The sequence below is a fragment of the Rhinolophus ferrumequinum genome, chromosome 27, assembly GCF_004115265.2.
Source record: "Rhinolophus ferrumequinum isolate MPI-CBG mRhiFer1 chromosome 27, mRhiFer1_v1.p, whole genome shotgun sequence".
NCBI classification, from domain to species: domain Eukaryota; kingdom Metazoa; phylum Chordata; class Mammalia; order Chiroptera; family Rhinolophidae; genus Rhinolophus; species Rhinolophus ferrumequinum.
Window position 1 is genome coordinate 13139987 of NC_046310.1, and position 17931 is coordinate 13157917.

The 17931-nt window shown below is 37.6% G+C and overlaps 1 protein-coding gene across 4 annotated transcripts in view; it reads right to left on the minus strand.

Moving 5' to 3' along the window:
* Positions 1-17931, minus strand: part of NVL (nuclear VCP like) — an 84432-nt gene that overhangs the window by 53817 nt on the left and 12684 nt on the right. For all 4 annotated transcript variants that reach the window (XR_004422254.1, XM_033099597.1, XM_033099598.1 and 1 more), the window contains 9 exons: positions 17543-17675; positions 17252-17328; positions 16597-16731; positions 14862-14963; positions 11971-12088; positions 8651-8795; positions 7139-7403; positions 5429-5647; positions 4146-4250 (listed from right to left, as the gene is read on the minus strand). Coding sequence is in view for 3 of the 4 variants with exons in the window: in XM_033099597.1 (XP_032955488.1) it covers positions 4146-4250; positions 5429-5647; positions 7139-7403; positions 8651-8795; positions 11971-12088; positions 14862-14963; positions 16597-16731; positions 17252-17328; positions 17543-17675 (1299 nt within the window). In the remaining variant the exon portion in view is untranslated. The remainder of the gene's footprint in view (positions 1-4145; positions 4251-5428; positions 5648-7138; positions 7404-8650; positions 8796-11970; positions 12089-14861; positions 14964-16596; positions 16732-17251; positions 17329-17542; positions 17676-17931) is intronic.

Genomic DNA, 17931 nt, shown 5'->3' on the forward strand with positions numbered 1-17931 from the left:
TGTGGGTCTCACACTTTCTATTTCTCTCATTCCACCTCCTCATCCAGACCATGTCACCTCTTGCCTAGACATGCAAAAACAAAAAACAAACAAATAAAACCCCCCGAAACCTTAACCAGTTTCCTTTCACACTTATTTCCTACCCATCCATCTTCACACAGCAGTCAGAGGACTCGTATAAATCAGATCATATCATTTTACTAGGTTCCTCATTTATCTTCAAGTACAATTAGGAATATTTACCATGGTTCACAAGTCTGCATTTTGGGACATGACAGTTTCTCGTTGGTCCAGCCATTGGCTCTTTCTCTGGTTCTCGAACTCACCAAGCCCTTTCCTACCCTCTTCAGAGATTTTGCAACTGCTATTCCCTCTGTCTGAAGACTCTTCCCTTCATTTCCCACCTTTTCGTGTGGCTAACTAGTCCTTCAGGACTGTTAAATATCACCAGCCCTTGAACCCATACCTGCAATAGCCACCTCCCAATCAATCTATCAAACAATATGTTTATTTCCTTCATAACTTAACTGAAGCTGCATTTTGTTTTTCTTTGTTTACTGTCTACTCTTCCAAACAGACAACAAACTCCATTAGCGTAGGTATCTTGTTCATTCGTTTATCCCTAGTACCTGAAACAATTTCTGGCAAAGAGTAAGTAAGCAGCTCCATACACACCTGCTGAATGCATGAATACATGCACGCTCTGCCATGCTAACGTTGCTCAATGCGTGGATTACCCCATCTCTCAATCTCTGTCTTTCCGGCTGCCAATTTCACAACTTTCCTACCTCTCACTCATCACCATTAAGTACAGGAGAGTCAGGATATACATCTAGTGAAGTCTGACTCATCCCCATTAGGTTTTCATCCCCTTGCCAGATAACTAAGACTGAACCCATGAAAAACTCCAACAGCCCGAAATTGTTGGAATTCTTTGGCTTCTAAATGAAATACAATGAATATAATTTAATGTGTCATGGATACTATATAGTAGTTTCAGACAACTAAATGGTTTTTACTATTTTTCTCCGTTTCCTTATTAGCCACAATTTTCAGTGTGTTGGCTCCAGTCATCACATGCCTTTACTTTATGCTGTTTATATACTTTGTGCTGGTGTTTAGAAAAATTTTATTATTTTAGTATTATGAGCAAACAGAACAACCAAGATCAGCCAAAATCTTAATTTTATATCCAATTCTAGGTTGCCAGATTCTGACTGGTAAGTGGTTCCATGACTTTACTACATTAACTTTGCTTCTGCCATTCAAGGTCATTTTCTATTATTTCCAGCTTCTTGGGTAAAGTAGTCATGCACCTTTTAGAGAATGTGATGAAAAAAATATATATACACATATCACCTAGGCTAAAGGATTCAGTGAGCTGTGAAGTCCATCATGGAGTCCTAGGTAAGATTCCCTGCTCCAAACGGTCAGATACCAGAAATGTGACTGAACAGACAGATGCCACATTATTGGCAATTTGCGGGGGAGAAGGGGAGATGAGGGAAAATGTGATCTATGTTTTAACATTATCTATGTATTTGAAATTATCCAAACTATGGCCTTTCTACTGTGAACAGACTAAGGAAAGGCAGATGTAACTGATTAAACAAACACTGTAAGACACCCAGAGAGGGGACTGCATCCACCCGGTGAGTTCATATATAAGCTTGCAGGGCCCTCCTTTCTGGCCATGTTTTTCTAAAACTGTTACGAAACAGTATAGACCAATGACTGTGGTGCTCTCCTCTCCCTCCTTTGTTTTTACTGCAATGCCTTGTAAGAGTACTGGAAGCATTAAGCAAGGGCAGTTAGTAATATAATAAAAAAGTTTTTGAAAATTTACATATTATGTAGACATATACACACACGTATATGTACATGAACAAATGTCAATGTGCATATTTGATATTTACTGAGAAGTCACAAAAAATTAGCTGCTGTGGTACTATTAAAAATGTTATTAATTTTATTTACAAGTATTTCAAATTTTAAAAGCTGATAAAGATTACATAAATTATAGATGGAATATTATAAGACATTAAAAATGACAGCTAATATAACTTACTGATACGGAGGACAGTTCTAATAAACATGACTCCAAAGAGAAAAAAAAAATCAGACTCAGAAATTTGCCCACATAAATGTACAAACAGATAATTCAAAAATAAAATAGCCAATAAAGGTATATTTTTAAAAGCCCACCCGTAAGTTTTAAAATGCAACTTAAAAACTGTAAGACGCCACTCCTTTTATCATCCTGCAATGACTCTCTGAAGCCCCCAAGGTACTGTTACCTCATCCCTAGGGCAGGATGTTTCACACACCTACGTTCCTTTTCTATCTCTGAATCTCCTATTACATGGGGGTCTCTGATTCTCTCATGTATGCGGGTTCGTTCCCATACACATGTATATATTAAATTTGGATATTTTCTCTTGCTAAAAAACCAAAACCAAAAAACTATAAGATGCCAGTTTTACTTATCAGATTATCAAATACTAAAACGAATGATGGCTATTGTTAATTTAGGGTGTGGGGAAATGGGTACTCGTTATCCTATTGATAGAAGTGGACACTGGTACAAAGTTTTTGGGAAGAACTTTGGTAATAGATCAAAAACTTAAAAAACATACATTCCCTTGACTGAAAAATAATTTGGGAATGCTTTCTAATAAAATTATCAGTCAAGGTACAAAAATGTAAGTACAGAATTGATTAATGGCAGTGTTATTTTAACAGGGGATCATTTCCACAAATCACAGAAAAATCTTTATGGTGGAATACTATGCAGGCATTAAAAATATTGATGTATTTCTATATTACTGACATGGGAAGATGCTCAAGAAATATTGCTATGTGAGAAAAGCATGTTTAAAAAACCTTATATTTATAAAAATACGTGTAAAAGTTACATGTATCTTGATATGTACAGAAAAACATCTGGAAGGATTGTAACAAAATGAAACAATGGTTAGTAGTAGCTAGTAGTGAGAAGATTATAATAATGCCTTTGCCTTCTGTTTATATTTTCTATTGTGAAAACACAATTTAACAATTGTAAGGAATATAAAGAAAAATAAGTTATAAATAATAACTACACCAAAGCAAGAAACAAGGCCAGCTACAAGCTATAACTTAAATTAACACTCATTAAAAGCTAGAATATAATAGAAAATATGATAATTGCTATGTTAAAAAAAATCAATGGAGTTAAAGATTATTTTCTTTTCTAGATTTTCAATGATGTTCCTTTCGTAATTAAAAGTGGGGGACAGAAGAACGAAATAGATATTTTTCCAAAGAGGACATCAAAATGGTCAACAGACATATGAAAAGATGCTCAACATCCCTAATTATCATGAAAATGAAAATCCAAACTACAGTGAGGTATCACCTCATACCTGTTAGAATGGCTAGCATCAAGACAAGAGACAACAGATGCTATTGAGGACGGGGTAAAAAGGGAACCCTTACATTGTTGGTAAGAAAGTAAATTAGTCCAACCACTGTGGCAAACAATATAGAGGTTCCTCAAAAAATTAAAATAAAATAGATCTACCGTATGAGCCAGCAATCCCACTTCTAGGTATATACCCAAAGGGAAAGAAAACAGCACTTCGAGGATATGTGCACTCCTATGTTTATCACAGAATTATTCCCAATAACCAACATATGGAAACAATCCAAACGCCCATCAATGGATGAGCGGACAAAAAGAGATATGGTACATATAGACAATGAAATATCATTCAGCCCCAAAACAGGATGATATCCCTCTATTTGTGACAAGAGGGATGACCCCTGAAACATTATGCTCAGTGAGGTAAGTCAAAGACAGACAAGTATTATAAGCCATCACTTATATGTGGAACCTAAAAAAGTTAAACCTGTAAAAAAGAAGAGAATAAAATGGTGGTTATCAGGGGTGGGGTGGGAGTGGCGGGGCAGGGAGGAATAAAAAAAAAAATCAATAAATAAAATAAAGTGGGAAATTTTTCCTGAAGAAAATTGTCAGTCTTGCTAAAATGAACTTCGATTCGAGTAGAAACGATACAAAATTATCTCAGTGTACTATTCAAAGTCAAATTCATATGATCCTACCTGATAGGAATAAAATACATGCAGTTGAATTTACACCATACCTTTGCCAGCAGAGTTTTCCCACAGCCAGGAGGACCAGCAAGGAGGACTCCAGCTGGAGTCACCAATCCAAGAGCTTGGAACTGATCTGGATTACGTACTGGTGCCTGGAAAATACAATCCCAATAGTGACCCGTTACAAACGTCCTCTTACACTGCATGTTCAGATTATCTCCAGATGCGTATTTTCAGCACTGATCATGGGGACCAAAGATAGGAACAGTGCCTGGTGCCAAGTGCTTACCTCTGCTCCAGGCATGAGATATGTGGCGATAAACAAAAAAGTCCCTGCTTCTGAAGAATTCATACTTAAATCTAAGTTCTGAAAACATTTTGAACATAAAGATACAATATTTCAACCTTTCAAAAACACGATTTTTTAAAGAAAATTATCTCAATTTCTAGGTTATGAAAGTTTTAGGCAGGGCCGGCCCAGTGGCTCAGGCGGTTAGAACTCCGTGCTCTTAACTCCGAAGGCTGCCGGTTCGATTCCCATGTGGGCTCTCAACCACAAGGTTGCCAGTTCAACTTCTCTAGTCCCGCAAGGGATGGTGGGCTCCCCCCCTGCAACTAGCAACGGCAACTGGACCTGGATCTGAGCTGCGCCCTCCACAACTAAGACTGAACAACTTGAAGCTGAATGGCACCCTCCACAACTAGGTTTGAAAGGACAACAACTTGACTTGGGGAAAAAAAAAAAAATCCTGGAAGTACACACTGTTCCCCAATAAAGTCCTGTTCCCCTTCCCCAATAAAATCTTTAAAAAAAAAAAGTTTTAGGCAAGGTCTTCCTTGAAGAAACCAGAAGCAGCAGCACTCGACATAGTCAAAAGCCAGAGATAGCTGTTCACTGTAACATCAGTGTTAAGTTCTTTTTCATTAGTTACATGCCTCGAAGTAGATCATACTTCATCAATGAACCATAAAACAATCATTAGTAGGAGTACATAAGAATTAATTCAAAGTTTCATGGACATTAAAACTGCTTTGACCCTTACAGTCACGATCGAGTTCAGAAAGTATTTCTCATACAATTTGGTCTTGGTTGAAACATAAACTTTTTTTTTTTTTTTTTTAACTTACTGCCATAGAATCCAAGACCAAACAAAAGAATAAGTCTAAAACAGGTCTCGGAAGAATGCAACACCATTGTTGGGGGCTTAATAATAATACTGCAGAACACACGGAAGAAAACATACAGTCAAGTCAATTTAGACACACAACCTAGTACACACGCATTTACCCATCACATGTGCCAAGGGCATTTAGCAGCAGATGCACCTACCAATATTGCCATAGTAAGCTCCTCTCTAATATCCTCCAGGGCACCAACATCTGCCCAGGTCACATTAGGGACGGTGACAAAGCCTTCCCTTTTGGCGGAGGGTTGGACTGAGGATAGAGCAACAGTGAAATCGTTCATTTCAATGTACAGCCCTCGCAGCTGCTCCTCTGAGAGGGGATCTTGGTTTCTTAGCAACTTCAGCAGACTTTGCAATTCATCCTTCAAGAAAGCAAGTGAAGGGAAAAACGATATACCACAGAATTTGCTAAAAAGTTACATTTTGGACTTTTAAAAATTATTACTGCAATATTTCTGTAAGTTATAGTGAACTTCTATGTATTTTTTCTCAGGAACTTCTGCGTACTTTAATAATTTTCTCCATTGACAATAACAGGTTTCTTTTATCCTAAATGGATCATTTGATTTGGTCAAGGTACACTGACCATGCTCAAACACTGAAGAATGATTTTTGTAATCTATACTTCGGCTCGGCACTACAAACATAAGCAGTTGGCAAATGTTCCTTTCAACAACCATGTATTCCCTTCTTTCATTACAAATATTCAAGAAGCAGCAGAATTTTGATCAAATTAAAACACAGTTACTTTGGTGGCAGCATAACTTCATAATACAGTTCCCTGCTAGCTTATCAACTAAACAGAAAGCAGGCAAGTTTCCTAGCACTACTAAAATTTGAACTTCAAAGGCAGATTTCTTGCTTAGTGAAGAATAAGGAACGACAGGTGTAAAAAGTAACTGAGTAATTGAATTTATAAAATCTGAACTTACATGCAGTATTATAAAAGGAACAAGTTTATTATTATTTTTACCAGCTATGATTGTGGTTCCAAACGAGTAAGGAAGAAACAAATGAGTTGAAAACAGAAGACCTGGATCAAAGTCCCTGATCTGGAAAGTAGAGGCCTTGTGGCCTCGGGCAAGTCATAATCTCTTAAGCTTAATTTCTTTGATTATAAAATGAGGACGGTCATGACATTTACTTGACAAAGTTATATGGATCCAATTATATAATATATAGAAGCCCCCTGTGCAAGTTTTCAAATGCTATAAAAATGTCATTTTGAGTTTTCATGACTCACGAAACCCAGAATTTGAACACCGATCTTGGATTGATAAACTTCTCTTTCACTCCCGGGACTGCCCTCCACAGCCATCTGCAGCTGGGACAATGATCTGGTTGTTAGCAGACTCCCCTAGTCCACAAACCCAAAAGGTAACCAGGAAATTCAAGTAAATGCCCAAAGCTCTAACAGGAGTTGGCAAACTTTTTCCATAAAGGGCTACAGAACAAACACTATAGGCTTTGTGGGCCATACGTCTCTGCTGTAAGGATGCCTGTGTGAATTTCGCTGTGAAAGGTGAAAGCAGAAGAAAGACAATATGTACATAAATGAGCACAGCTGTGTTCCAATATAACTTTCATTTACAAAAACAGGTGGTAGGTGGATGGGTCATTGTATGCCAACCTCAGCTCTAGAATTTCATAATCATTATTTTACCATGAATTTATTCAGGATACACTGGAAAAAAAAATAAAACGTGTACTTTTGAGATTACAGATATTCTGAGTGTTATCTGATAATTATTCTACAGATAAAATGCCAATAAAACCGAAAATCATAAACCTCAACTCTCTCGACGCTTGCATGTAAAACAAACTAAGAACATTTAAAGGACAGTGTAAGGTACCCTGATAGAAAGCCCCTGTGTTTTAGAAGTGGGCTCCGCTCCACTCCTTTCTTCCTGGTCTCCTCCAGATGGCAAGCCTTCAGCCTCAGCATCTTTTCCCTGCTGCTCCTGGAGTTTCATTAAGACCCTATGGACCGCACACATGGCTGCCTCTCGGCAGAGTGCCATCAGATCAGCACCAACAAAGCCTGGCGTTAGGTGCGCTAAGTGACGAAAATGAAAACTTTCAGGAAGTTTCAGTTTTCTGCACAAAGTTTGAAGTATTCTGTTGAAAAGACAGGGAAAAAAATTCAGATTCCTAACTTACTAGTAAAAACAAGTCATCAAATATATTTATTTTAAGTACTTGCTCTTTGCCAATGGTATTAAAATGCGGACAGTATAAGATCAAAGAGTTCCTTCATTCAATATGTACTGAATCACTATTTTATTCCATTAAGGAGTATGGTAAATATCTGCTTTGTTAAGAACTATATTAAACGCTGTGAGGAATAAAAAAGTAGATTTAAAAGAAAATATTCTGCCTTTAAGAATTTTACAGTATTACAGAGTATATAAGATAAATGATTTAGGAGGATATAAGGTAGATTCTAGAGTATAGAGTAGATTAAATGGACATCTACCAGAGTAGATTAAATGGAGTATATAAGATAAATGATTTAGGAGGATATAAGGTAGATTCTAGAGTATAGAGTAGATTAAATGGACATCTAATGGACACAGTGCCTTCTGATCACTTTTATTTCCTACATTTATGAAGTCTCCTGTTCTTGATCTCTTCCCTTCTTCACTGTCCCCTGACTATTTCCTTTCACTACATACTACTTTTCCTAAAAGCTGCTGGTGGTGATTACGTATGCCAATTATAGTGTCATTAACTCAGGCCAAAAACCATTATAAATATAGTACGTCAGAACATTTCTAGGTATGTTCTGACTAGATACCAGATACCTACTCCACTGCCTGAAAAGTGCCACCTGAGATATTTTTGGTTACTGACATACTAATGGATGCTTCTTTCCTTTGTTGACATTCAACCCCAATTACTAGGAAAGACTGGTCCTATAGCAAATACAGATTTCAACTGTCAGGCTACCGTTTATTTTTGGTCTTAGGCAGGTTAGTGCCACGGGTTAAAGTACAGTACTCAGATTTAACGTACATGTGGATCAGTGAGCTCTATTCCACATTCTAGACACTATCCCTTACCTGATCAGCCAATTAAAAAACGCAAGCTATTATTAATAAGACCAGAAAATGAGCATAGATACGGAAGTCCATTATCACCATTGAAAAAACAGCCTGAAACTATTGATGAATAAATTATCTTAAGCATTAATTTAATGTGGGCTTTTTTCCTTTCCAAATCAATTTCACTGGCAAACATACAGCCCCCCCAAAATAAAAGAAAGAGAAGAAGAAAAGGCTACATGGTGCTTCTTACCCCTCATTTTCAAAGCCTTCAGTTCAGAGAACGCAGTGGTACACCAACTTCATTCTATAAGAGCATACCTTTCCCTGGATGCTTCATCTGGGATACCTAGGCATATCTCCCGGTCGAACCTTCCCGCACGTCTCAAAGCAGGGTCTAACGAGTCTGGTCGGTTAGTAGCTCCAATGACTAGGACTCGAGCCGTAGCAGCCACGTTATTCAGATCTAGTAAGAACCAGACACAGGGTGAGTGGTCAACAGAACACTTGCCGCTGGGGACAATAATGCTTACACGAGTGATTCAGGTGGTCAGAGAGGAAGTATTACACGTTTTCACAGCAATATGTAGAGAAAACTGACATTTACTAAATGTCTAGTACGTGAGGAAGACATGAAGAAGATAACACAAACTGTTCTCAAAGAGCTCGCAATCTACTGAGACACACGTAAGACAAATTTTGTGTAGCCTAATAATAGGGATAAACATGGCCCCACAGCAATATAAGGGAGAGTTCGTGGAGGAAGTAACATGCCGGTCTGGAAGGGGAGGATACTACATTACAATCCCGGGGTAATGAAATTCTACACGGGAGGAACACCAGGAGTGAAAGCACAGAGGTACAAACACATGTGGCATGTTTAGACATGGTGAACAGTCCAACAGGAATCCGGGCAAGAAAGAGGAGTACATGTCTCAAAATGATTCATGGCATTAATTTGAGACGGGGGGCGGGGAGGGATACAATATAGTCTTCAGTTGCTCTGGCTTCATCTAGAGACAGAATGCAGGGCCTAAAGTGTGTATTTCCTAAGTATTATTTCTCTAAACTGAACCAGGCTGCCCAGCAGGGAGTCTGAGGCCACACTCCCTCACAGGCAGTAAGAAGACAGTAAGATGCTAATTAGGTACTCTAACAGCCAAGGCATGAGGAGTTCAGAGAATGTACTTTAGCCAACAGGAAGCCATGAGAGGTTTTTTTCTGGTGAGATTTGTGTTTTAGAAAGATAATTCTAATCATAAGTTTGAACAGGGTAAAGGGAAATAAAAGGGAAAAGCGTTTGTCATGATTTGAGGCTAATAATGAGGAGAGATGAATGCAATAAGGCAGGAACATAGTAAATTCAAATGAAAAGCCCAACTTAAGTGCACTGCTGTAGATGGAATCAAAAGCACTGAGCAAATGCTTCCACGTGTAGGGTCCGGGAGAAGGCTAGACCCCCATGACTTAGTGTGGATGACGAGGTGGGAGGTGACCAGAGGAAGGCAGGTTCGGCAGAGGCAAGAAGGACTCAAAGGAAAGGTGAGCTTAGCTTTGGACAGAGTGTGAGGCGTCTGCGGGATGGTCACATGGAAGTACCTGACAGGCAGTTTGGAACATGGATTTGAAGCTTACCAGAAACCAAGGTGAGAGATGTAATTTGAGAGTTTTTCAATGAAGAACTGAACTGGAGATGGCTGGGAAATGGGTAGAAGGCAAGAAGAAAATCAAGTGTGAAACCCTACGGAGTATCTTTGTTTAGAGATGGGTAAAGAAGGCAGTAAGGAAAGGAAATTGTTAAGGAGCTGTCAGAGAACCAGGAGGACAGAAAGAGAACAGTGTCACTCAAGCCAAGTGTGTGAACAATGACAACGGCACGGGGATCAAAAGGACCAAACGCTCTCAACCACTGCCACTGCTGGTGAACACTTAGTGGGTGTTGGCTGTGTGCCAGGCCTGCTGCAGGTGCCAGTCATTACCTCATGAATCCTCATGACAACTCTAAGAGGTAAGTTTTTACAGGAGGAAACTAAAGGACAGAGGTTGAGAGGGGTGAGGGCTCAAAGCAAGCCAAAAGATGGATGATCAGCAATGACTTTTCTAGGATTGCAGGTATACCTGGTCACTTCCGGACTACCGCAATAGAACAAATCACGAACTTTCTGGTTTCCCAGTGCACACAAATTATGTTTACACTATACTGTAGTGTATTAAATGGGCAATGGCATTACGCCTAAAACACTAAGGTACATACCTTAACTAAAAAATACTCTATTGCTAAAAAGTGCTAACCATCAGCTGAGGCTCCAGCAAGTTGTAGTAGTTTTGCTGGAAGAGGGTCTTGCCTCAATGCTGATGAAAACGCAGTATCTGCAAAGCGCAATACAGCGAGGTGCAGTCAAACAAGGTATGCCTGTAGCTCCAGGAAAACAGTAGAGGCAGATATACAATTATGGGGGTGGGACTACAGAACAAAATGGAAACAGAAACATGTACGCAGTTGATGGTTAACATGGTATTTTGATAAATTTTGGATTGAAAAGAAGAGAGCCATAAGGTGGTAGGTTTGAGATTGGAAAGCTTTTTAATACTTTTTGAAAAGTGAGTAAAAGGAATCAGCAAAGGAAGAGACTCCCATTGTGATAGATCACTGACCCAGCAAAAGAAGCTTTTAATCTGAAGCGAGGAACCGAGTTTTAATCAGGAACCGAGTTGACACCTCATAATTTAGGTAGCGTCATGAGCTACAAACTTGCATTCACATGGAGATCTTATGCTGAATCCTCCTTGCACTAATGCTGGTGTAGGCCCAAAGCTGTTCTATTGTTGATTCATGTATGTTTTAACTTCCATAGCTAAAAGAATGACCAAGGGTAGGAATCTGCTTCCTTTGTTAGTTCATGCTGCTCAGACACTCCAGTCTTGGTGATAAGCTATGAGCATATCAAGGCTTAGTAACAGAATTCAACAAAAGCAATCATGGAAATCTGTTAAATCTCTAATAATGAAAAAAAAAACCTTCCACGGGAAATCAACAGCAACTGAAGTGCCATTTCAAATGCTATTTTTTTCCCTTCTTTGTTCTAAATGAAGTCGTATGAAAGATTAAAAATCAGACCTACACTAGGATTGGCCAAGCACTAAGGCCAGTAACTTCAAGATAAACCCCAATCTATTTCTCCCTCTTCTCGAGTATGATTTGATCACGTTAAATTGAAGTTACGTTAACTAAAAGTTTGAATTTTAGAATATTATAAAAGAAACGAAGTTTTATTTCTTTCTACACAGTAAAAGGAACTAGTTAACATGTTTCTGGGATGACAGCTTTCATAAATACAGAAAGCATTTGTGGGTAGCTTATTAAATATATAAGACATATTGTGTATGGTGCAATCGTAACATTGTAAAAAGCAAAACAATATGTTAGCGATATATGTGTGTAAACGCATTAAAAATAACTATAGGACATACTTCAAAAACTTAAATTAATGGTGTCATCTTTTATGAAAAGAAAAAGGTTTCTGTTTTTTACTCTGAATTTTATTCTATTTGAATGCTTTATATCTTCACATATTACTTACACTATTAAACGCAAAGACACAATGTATTATCTTAAAGCTAATTCATTATTTTAAACTGACCATCCATGCAGGTTAGGAGCTGGGCTACAATTCTTCGTTCCATATCTTTTGAAGCAACTTCTCTTTTGGGCGTTATAGCATCAATTTCATCAATAAAAAGGATACAGGGTGAATTTGACTAGAAATAAGAATATCACAGAGACAATTATAAATATATTCTCTATACTGCAGCATAGTTAAGTATATACATTTTTAAAAATCTTAGAGAATTATTTTACTTAAGAGAAGCAAGATGCTTTAAAGAGACTGCATATAGGATAACACACTTATAGTCTCATCAAATCCATGTTTTGTGATGATAAGTCTACTGAAATTCTTTTGTAAATTAGGCATATTTACTATGCAATGAAATATAAATAAGTTTATAAATTCTAAATTAGAAAACCTAAGCTTACTACAAATGTTATATGAGCGTTCCTACCAACATAAAAATATCCAAGCTTTCCCTAGAATCTGCTATAAGAGGAATTTGAGAAGCACCAGGGACTTTGTTTTTATTTTTTTATTGTGGTAAAATACACATAAAATTTATTATTTTAACCATTTTAAGTGTACAGTTTAGAGGCATTAAATACGTTCACACTGTCGTGCAACCATCATCACTATCCATCTCCAGAAATTTTTCATCATTCCATGCTGAAACTACAGAGGCTTATTTTGAAGACTACACTGAACAAGGAAGGATGGCAAAGTGCCTATGTATCAGTGTGGCTTATGATCACCTGTCGGCTTTTTTACAACATAAACTGGATAGAGTTAAAATAGAATAAGTTAAGATATAATATAAGCATCAACTCCCTAGTGCAGTCAAACTCATAGAGGCAGAAGGAACAATGGTTGCCAGGGGCTGGAGGGAGGGGGAAATGGGGAGTTTCAGTTTGGGAAGATGCAAAGAGATCTGGAGATGGAGGAGGTTGATGGTTACACAATGAGTGTATTTAATGCCACATAACTGTACCCTTTAAAATGTTTAAAATGGCTAATTAAAGTTAAACATATTTTACTATAATAAAAATAAACAGATAAGGATCAGCTAAAATGAAAACGTTAAATAAAAATATCTAGATGTACAATATAAAGCACAGCTCATTCTTAGTTATTCTTTGGTTAACAGTAACATTGATTTGATAAAGCCAGACTCTCAGCCTGGTTAAGACTCAAAACCATGGGGACCACCTGCAATTTAAAGGGAAAGCGATGTGGCCCATTGCTAACTGGCTCTCTCCCCAATCGCCCTGCCCCATGACAATGTTCCCAGAGGAGCATCTATGACTGGCAGATACATTACCCAGTTACAACAGAGAAAATCTACAGAGACCAAAGGTCTCAAAAAGCAAGCACAATAGTATTTAACAATGACCTGGAAAACTGAATGAGAAAAAGAGAAAGAAAAGAGTAAATGATAATCATCAGAACTTAGACTAAAGAAAGCACACAGTTTTCAACAGAAAACCCATTTGCTTTGATTGGACCTTTCTGTCCTCTGATGCACATACTTCAGTGCACTCGCTTTCATTAGGGAACAGGGGGTCTGGGAAAGAGGGGCGTTAGACCATACATGTATTGAGCATCTACTATCAGGCATCTCACCAGCCTAGTATGGACTGAGAGAGATGTCAACACAGAACTACAACCTAAAGATGCTATTTGTCTCTCTCATCTTCATTCATCATTGTGCTTACCATAAACATAAACTTTACTACTCATTTACTGGCTCATTTTGGAAAAGGGGTTAACACCTGAAAGGTAGCTTCGCTTTGCCCAGGACCCTCCCCACCCTTTCTCTGTATCTTCCCTGTATTGTCCACACTTTTTTCAATGTCAGTCTACACGTCAAACCCAGGAGACGGCTTCTATATTCTTGCTATTTTAAAAGTTATTTCCTCAATTACTGGTAAAATAATTTCTCTTCTAATATCTTATCAGCTTCTAGCAGTTGCATTGGCTATTTTCACCAGCCCCTATATATTCTGGGTACAAATAATGACATGAAATGAAACTTTCCACCATTTTCAGTTTTAACCATTATGATCTAGTGACTGCTCAAGTGCGTACAATGTGTGCACAGCTAACACTTACAGGGCTTTTGCTGTGTGCTAGACACTCTGTTGTAAGTTTTAGAAGAACCCTTTCATTTAATACTTTCAACAATCCCCTGAGATTTCAGTAGTATTATTAACCTGGTTTACTAGTAAGGAAACTAGGGGTTAGAGTAGTTTAATCTCTTGTCCATATTCCACAATTAGTGCATCGTGGCAGAAGGATTTGAACCTATGCTTCTGACTTGAAAGTACAGACATTTAACCTTTACACTATATTAAAGATAAAACTTTAATTGGACACAAATGTCATCTTCCTCAGAAGTTCTTAAACATGCAAATTTTAATAACATGAATTACAATTAGGATCACATTCAATCTGTAATTTCTCTGGTGACAGAATTTTCTTTTCACAGCTTTAATTGTGCAAATAGAGAAGACTTTATCCTGGCATTTGTATGGTTGCTTTTACAATGTGATAATCCTAATGTTAAAATTTTCACACTGTTTACAAGTTGTTTGGTCAAATCTAAGTTGTGGAAAGTAAAAGTGAAAGAAATTATCACAGGGATAATCTATTTTCAACATATGACTACTGGGTATGACAACCTAGAACTTCTCAACGATTATATTTATGTTTGGTTTCAGATTAAACAGATGATTTTACCCAACAGTCTGTATCAGTGAATCTACTTTAAATATTTAGCTGTCACGGGGAGCAAATTGTACCACATTTACAAAAGAATGGCCAGTGAATGGGTTAACAAATATGAGCATTAGAGCAAACAGGATCTTCAATATAACCCTATACACACAGTGTGACAACCTGACATCAGTCATTAGCAGACTCACCACGGCTTGTTCAAATAGTTCTCTCAGCTTCTGTTCAGATTCTCCAGATACTCCAGATACAATTTCTGTAGCAGCTACTTTCAGAATTGGAAGGTCAAGTTCCTATGCACAAATATATAAAAGAATGACCAATTATTCAAATTATAACTTCCCTACTTTTTCCTTATTCAATCCCTCTAAATTTCCTGAAGAATGTCATCTTTTTGTGTTGGTCCAATGAAAAACATTACTTAAAAATCTATGGTTTTCAAACACGTTGCCTAGATACCTTGTTTTTACTTTATAGATGTCACTGTAAAGATACTAAAACTCTTATCATCTCTTCTGAATAAAGGATCTTGAATCTCAAGAAATATGTTTCCCCCTACTTAGAGCTGAGCCAAAATAATTTTACATGTTATTTATCTGCTGGAGAGGAAATAGCAGGGGTTGTGACACAGTTGTCTCCCTCACATTCTATTAGAATTTCTCCATCTCTGAACCCCGATAAGTAGCCAGTTACTAATCAGAGGAGGCAGGATCTTTAAGCAAAGGAGGAGAAACTACTGTTCCTCCCATATAAATGGTGACAAGCCTGCCTAAATCTTACTCATTCTTCTGGCCATCTTGAAATTTCATTTCCGCAACCATATTTTTTTTGACCCCCCCACCCCAACTTTTAACTTGGGTATCCCAACAACCACAAGCATTTTTGCACTTCTCTGTCTCCCACTTGTTACAATTGTCACTATGAAGATATTTATTTGTATAAATGACTGTTTAATGTCTGTCTCTCATATTAGACTGGAAAACTCCTTAAAGATAAAAACTGGGTTTGTTGTACTTATCACTGTATTTTGATGTCTGGCACATAGCAGTCACATAATAGATTTATTCAACAAATGAATAAATGAAGCAAATCCATCAAGTTCTCCTATAAAAATGATTTTCACAGAGCGCTAATCTGTTAGTGATCAGTATAGTATGCTGTTCTTCAAATTGAAGTTACTTGGACATTTTGCATTTTTCTACCCGATACAGTTTCTGAAAAATCTGATGGGAGTAAATAAGTAAATAAAATTGCTAATTTTGTATTTTGCCAATTAAGTACCTATTACCACCATTTTAGAAAGGATATTTTAACACTAAAATGTATAAGAACACGACTATGAATGAAAATTTTTAATAAATTTAGCTCTATGAAAAATAGTACAATCCTTAATGTTCTTAGAGAACCACTTGAGAACCACTGGCCTAAAGGGAAAGAGAAGTAACTAAAATATAAACTACATGTTAAAAAAATGGTTGTTCACAGCTATATGATTTTGCTTCCCACTCAACCCATGCCATGTAAATAACTGGACACATTTAAAAAAAATAGCATCTCACAAACGGCAGCATGTAAGAGGTAAAAAAATGAAGACTCAGTTCTCTTGAAAATATCCAAGTCTAATTCAAGCTGACCAAAGAGAAAAATACCGTGTTTCCCCAAAAATAAGACTTAGCTGGACCATCAGCTCTAATGCGTCTTTTGAAGCAAAAATTAATGTAAGACCTGGTATTATGTTATATCATATTATATATTTTATTATACCAGGTCTTATATTAAAATAAGACTGGGTCTTATATTAATTTTTGCTCCAAAAGACACATTGGAGCTGATGGTCTGGCTAGGTCTTATTTTGGGGGAAACACGGTAAAAACAAACAAATAACAACAAAAATAACAAAAACAACTAAGTGTCCGCAAACCTCACCCCAGCAATTGCATGTGCAAGTAATGTCTTCCCACAGCCTGGTGGTCCATGAAGAAGAACCCCACGAGGGGGTATGACGCCCAGGTGCTGGTACACCTCGGGGCGACGCATGTGTATGAGCATCTTGCAGACTTCCTAGCAGGGAATAAAGAGCAAAGATGTCTTTCCAGGCCCAAGAGAGAACGAACAATGTGCAATGAAATGTCCTATTCTTTGGAGCAGCAAAGTACAGGAGAGAGAGTACAGGCTTTCAACTTACACCTGACTGAATCCTAGCTCTGGTATCTACTGTGTGACTTCAGCAATAACTGATCTGAGCTTCCCTTTCCTAAGTGGTAATAATATCTATCTTGCAGATATAATGAAAAGCAACTGGCATGGTAACTGGAATAGACATTAAGAATTACCACATTTAAATAATATTACTTATAAAGCATGAGTTTTATGTACACTATAATTAAAGTGGTGACAAAGACAAAGATATTATGCTTCTTTTATCCCTCAGTACCCTGAAAGGGTACAAGTCGGGTTTGCCTTTCTTACCGTCCCAGTCTCCTTTTCTATACCCAGTTCCTATTAGAAACAGAGATAGGCTTGGTTTGCATAACTGATTAGCAATATACCCACTGGAGGTGAAATTCTGAATTTGAATAACCTTTAATGTTGTATCATTGCCTCCGACATCTTCAAACTTCACGCTGGAGATCTGGAATTCTAGCCCCCTGGCTTTAGCTGGTAAACAAAAAAGTAGGTGAAAAGATTAGTGATTCCATATAACTCAGAATTGTATTTAATAATCCTTATGTAAACAAAGATCCAGAAGATACCGAAACATTTCCCAATAAATGTCTCTGCACACAGAAGGTCCCCCAAGCAGACAGCTTGGAAGAGCAACCCCTCTCTCGAAGCAAACACGGCCTCCACCACCCTCAAACCTGCATCTCACCTTTTTCTTGCAGCACAGCTTCTATTTCTCCATCCACTTCCTGCAGATCTTCTTTCTTCCTTTTGTTTCTTTTGCTCTTTAAACTGCCTTTCCTTTTTCTATTACTCTCCAGAAGAGAAGACTCCTTTGAATCCTAGAAATTTAAATGTGCCATGCTTGAAATTATAATGCCAATTTTCTTAAAGAAGGGCATTAGAAAATCCATTCTTGCCCTAGCACTTTCACCTGCTAGTTATTCCCAACCTCTTTGCTCAAGGATGTCCTTCTTTCCCATAGTTTTAGAGCTCAGTTTATATGTCCAAACATTTGAAAACTTCCTTTCCAGATTCTTCTAGTTAGAATTAACCTCTTCCTCACATCCGCAGAACACTGAATTTGCAACTGTATTA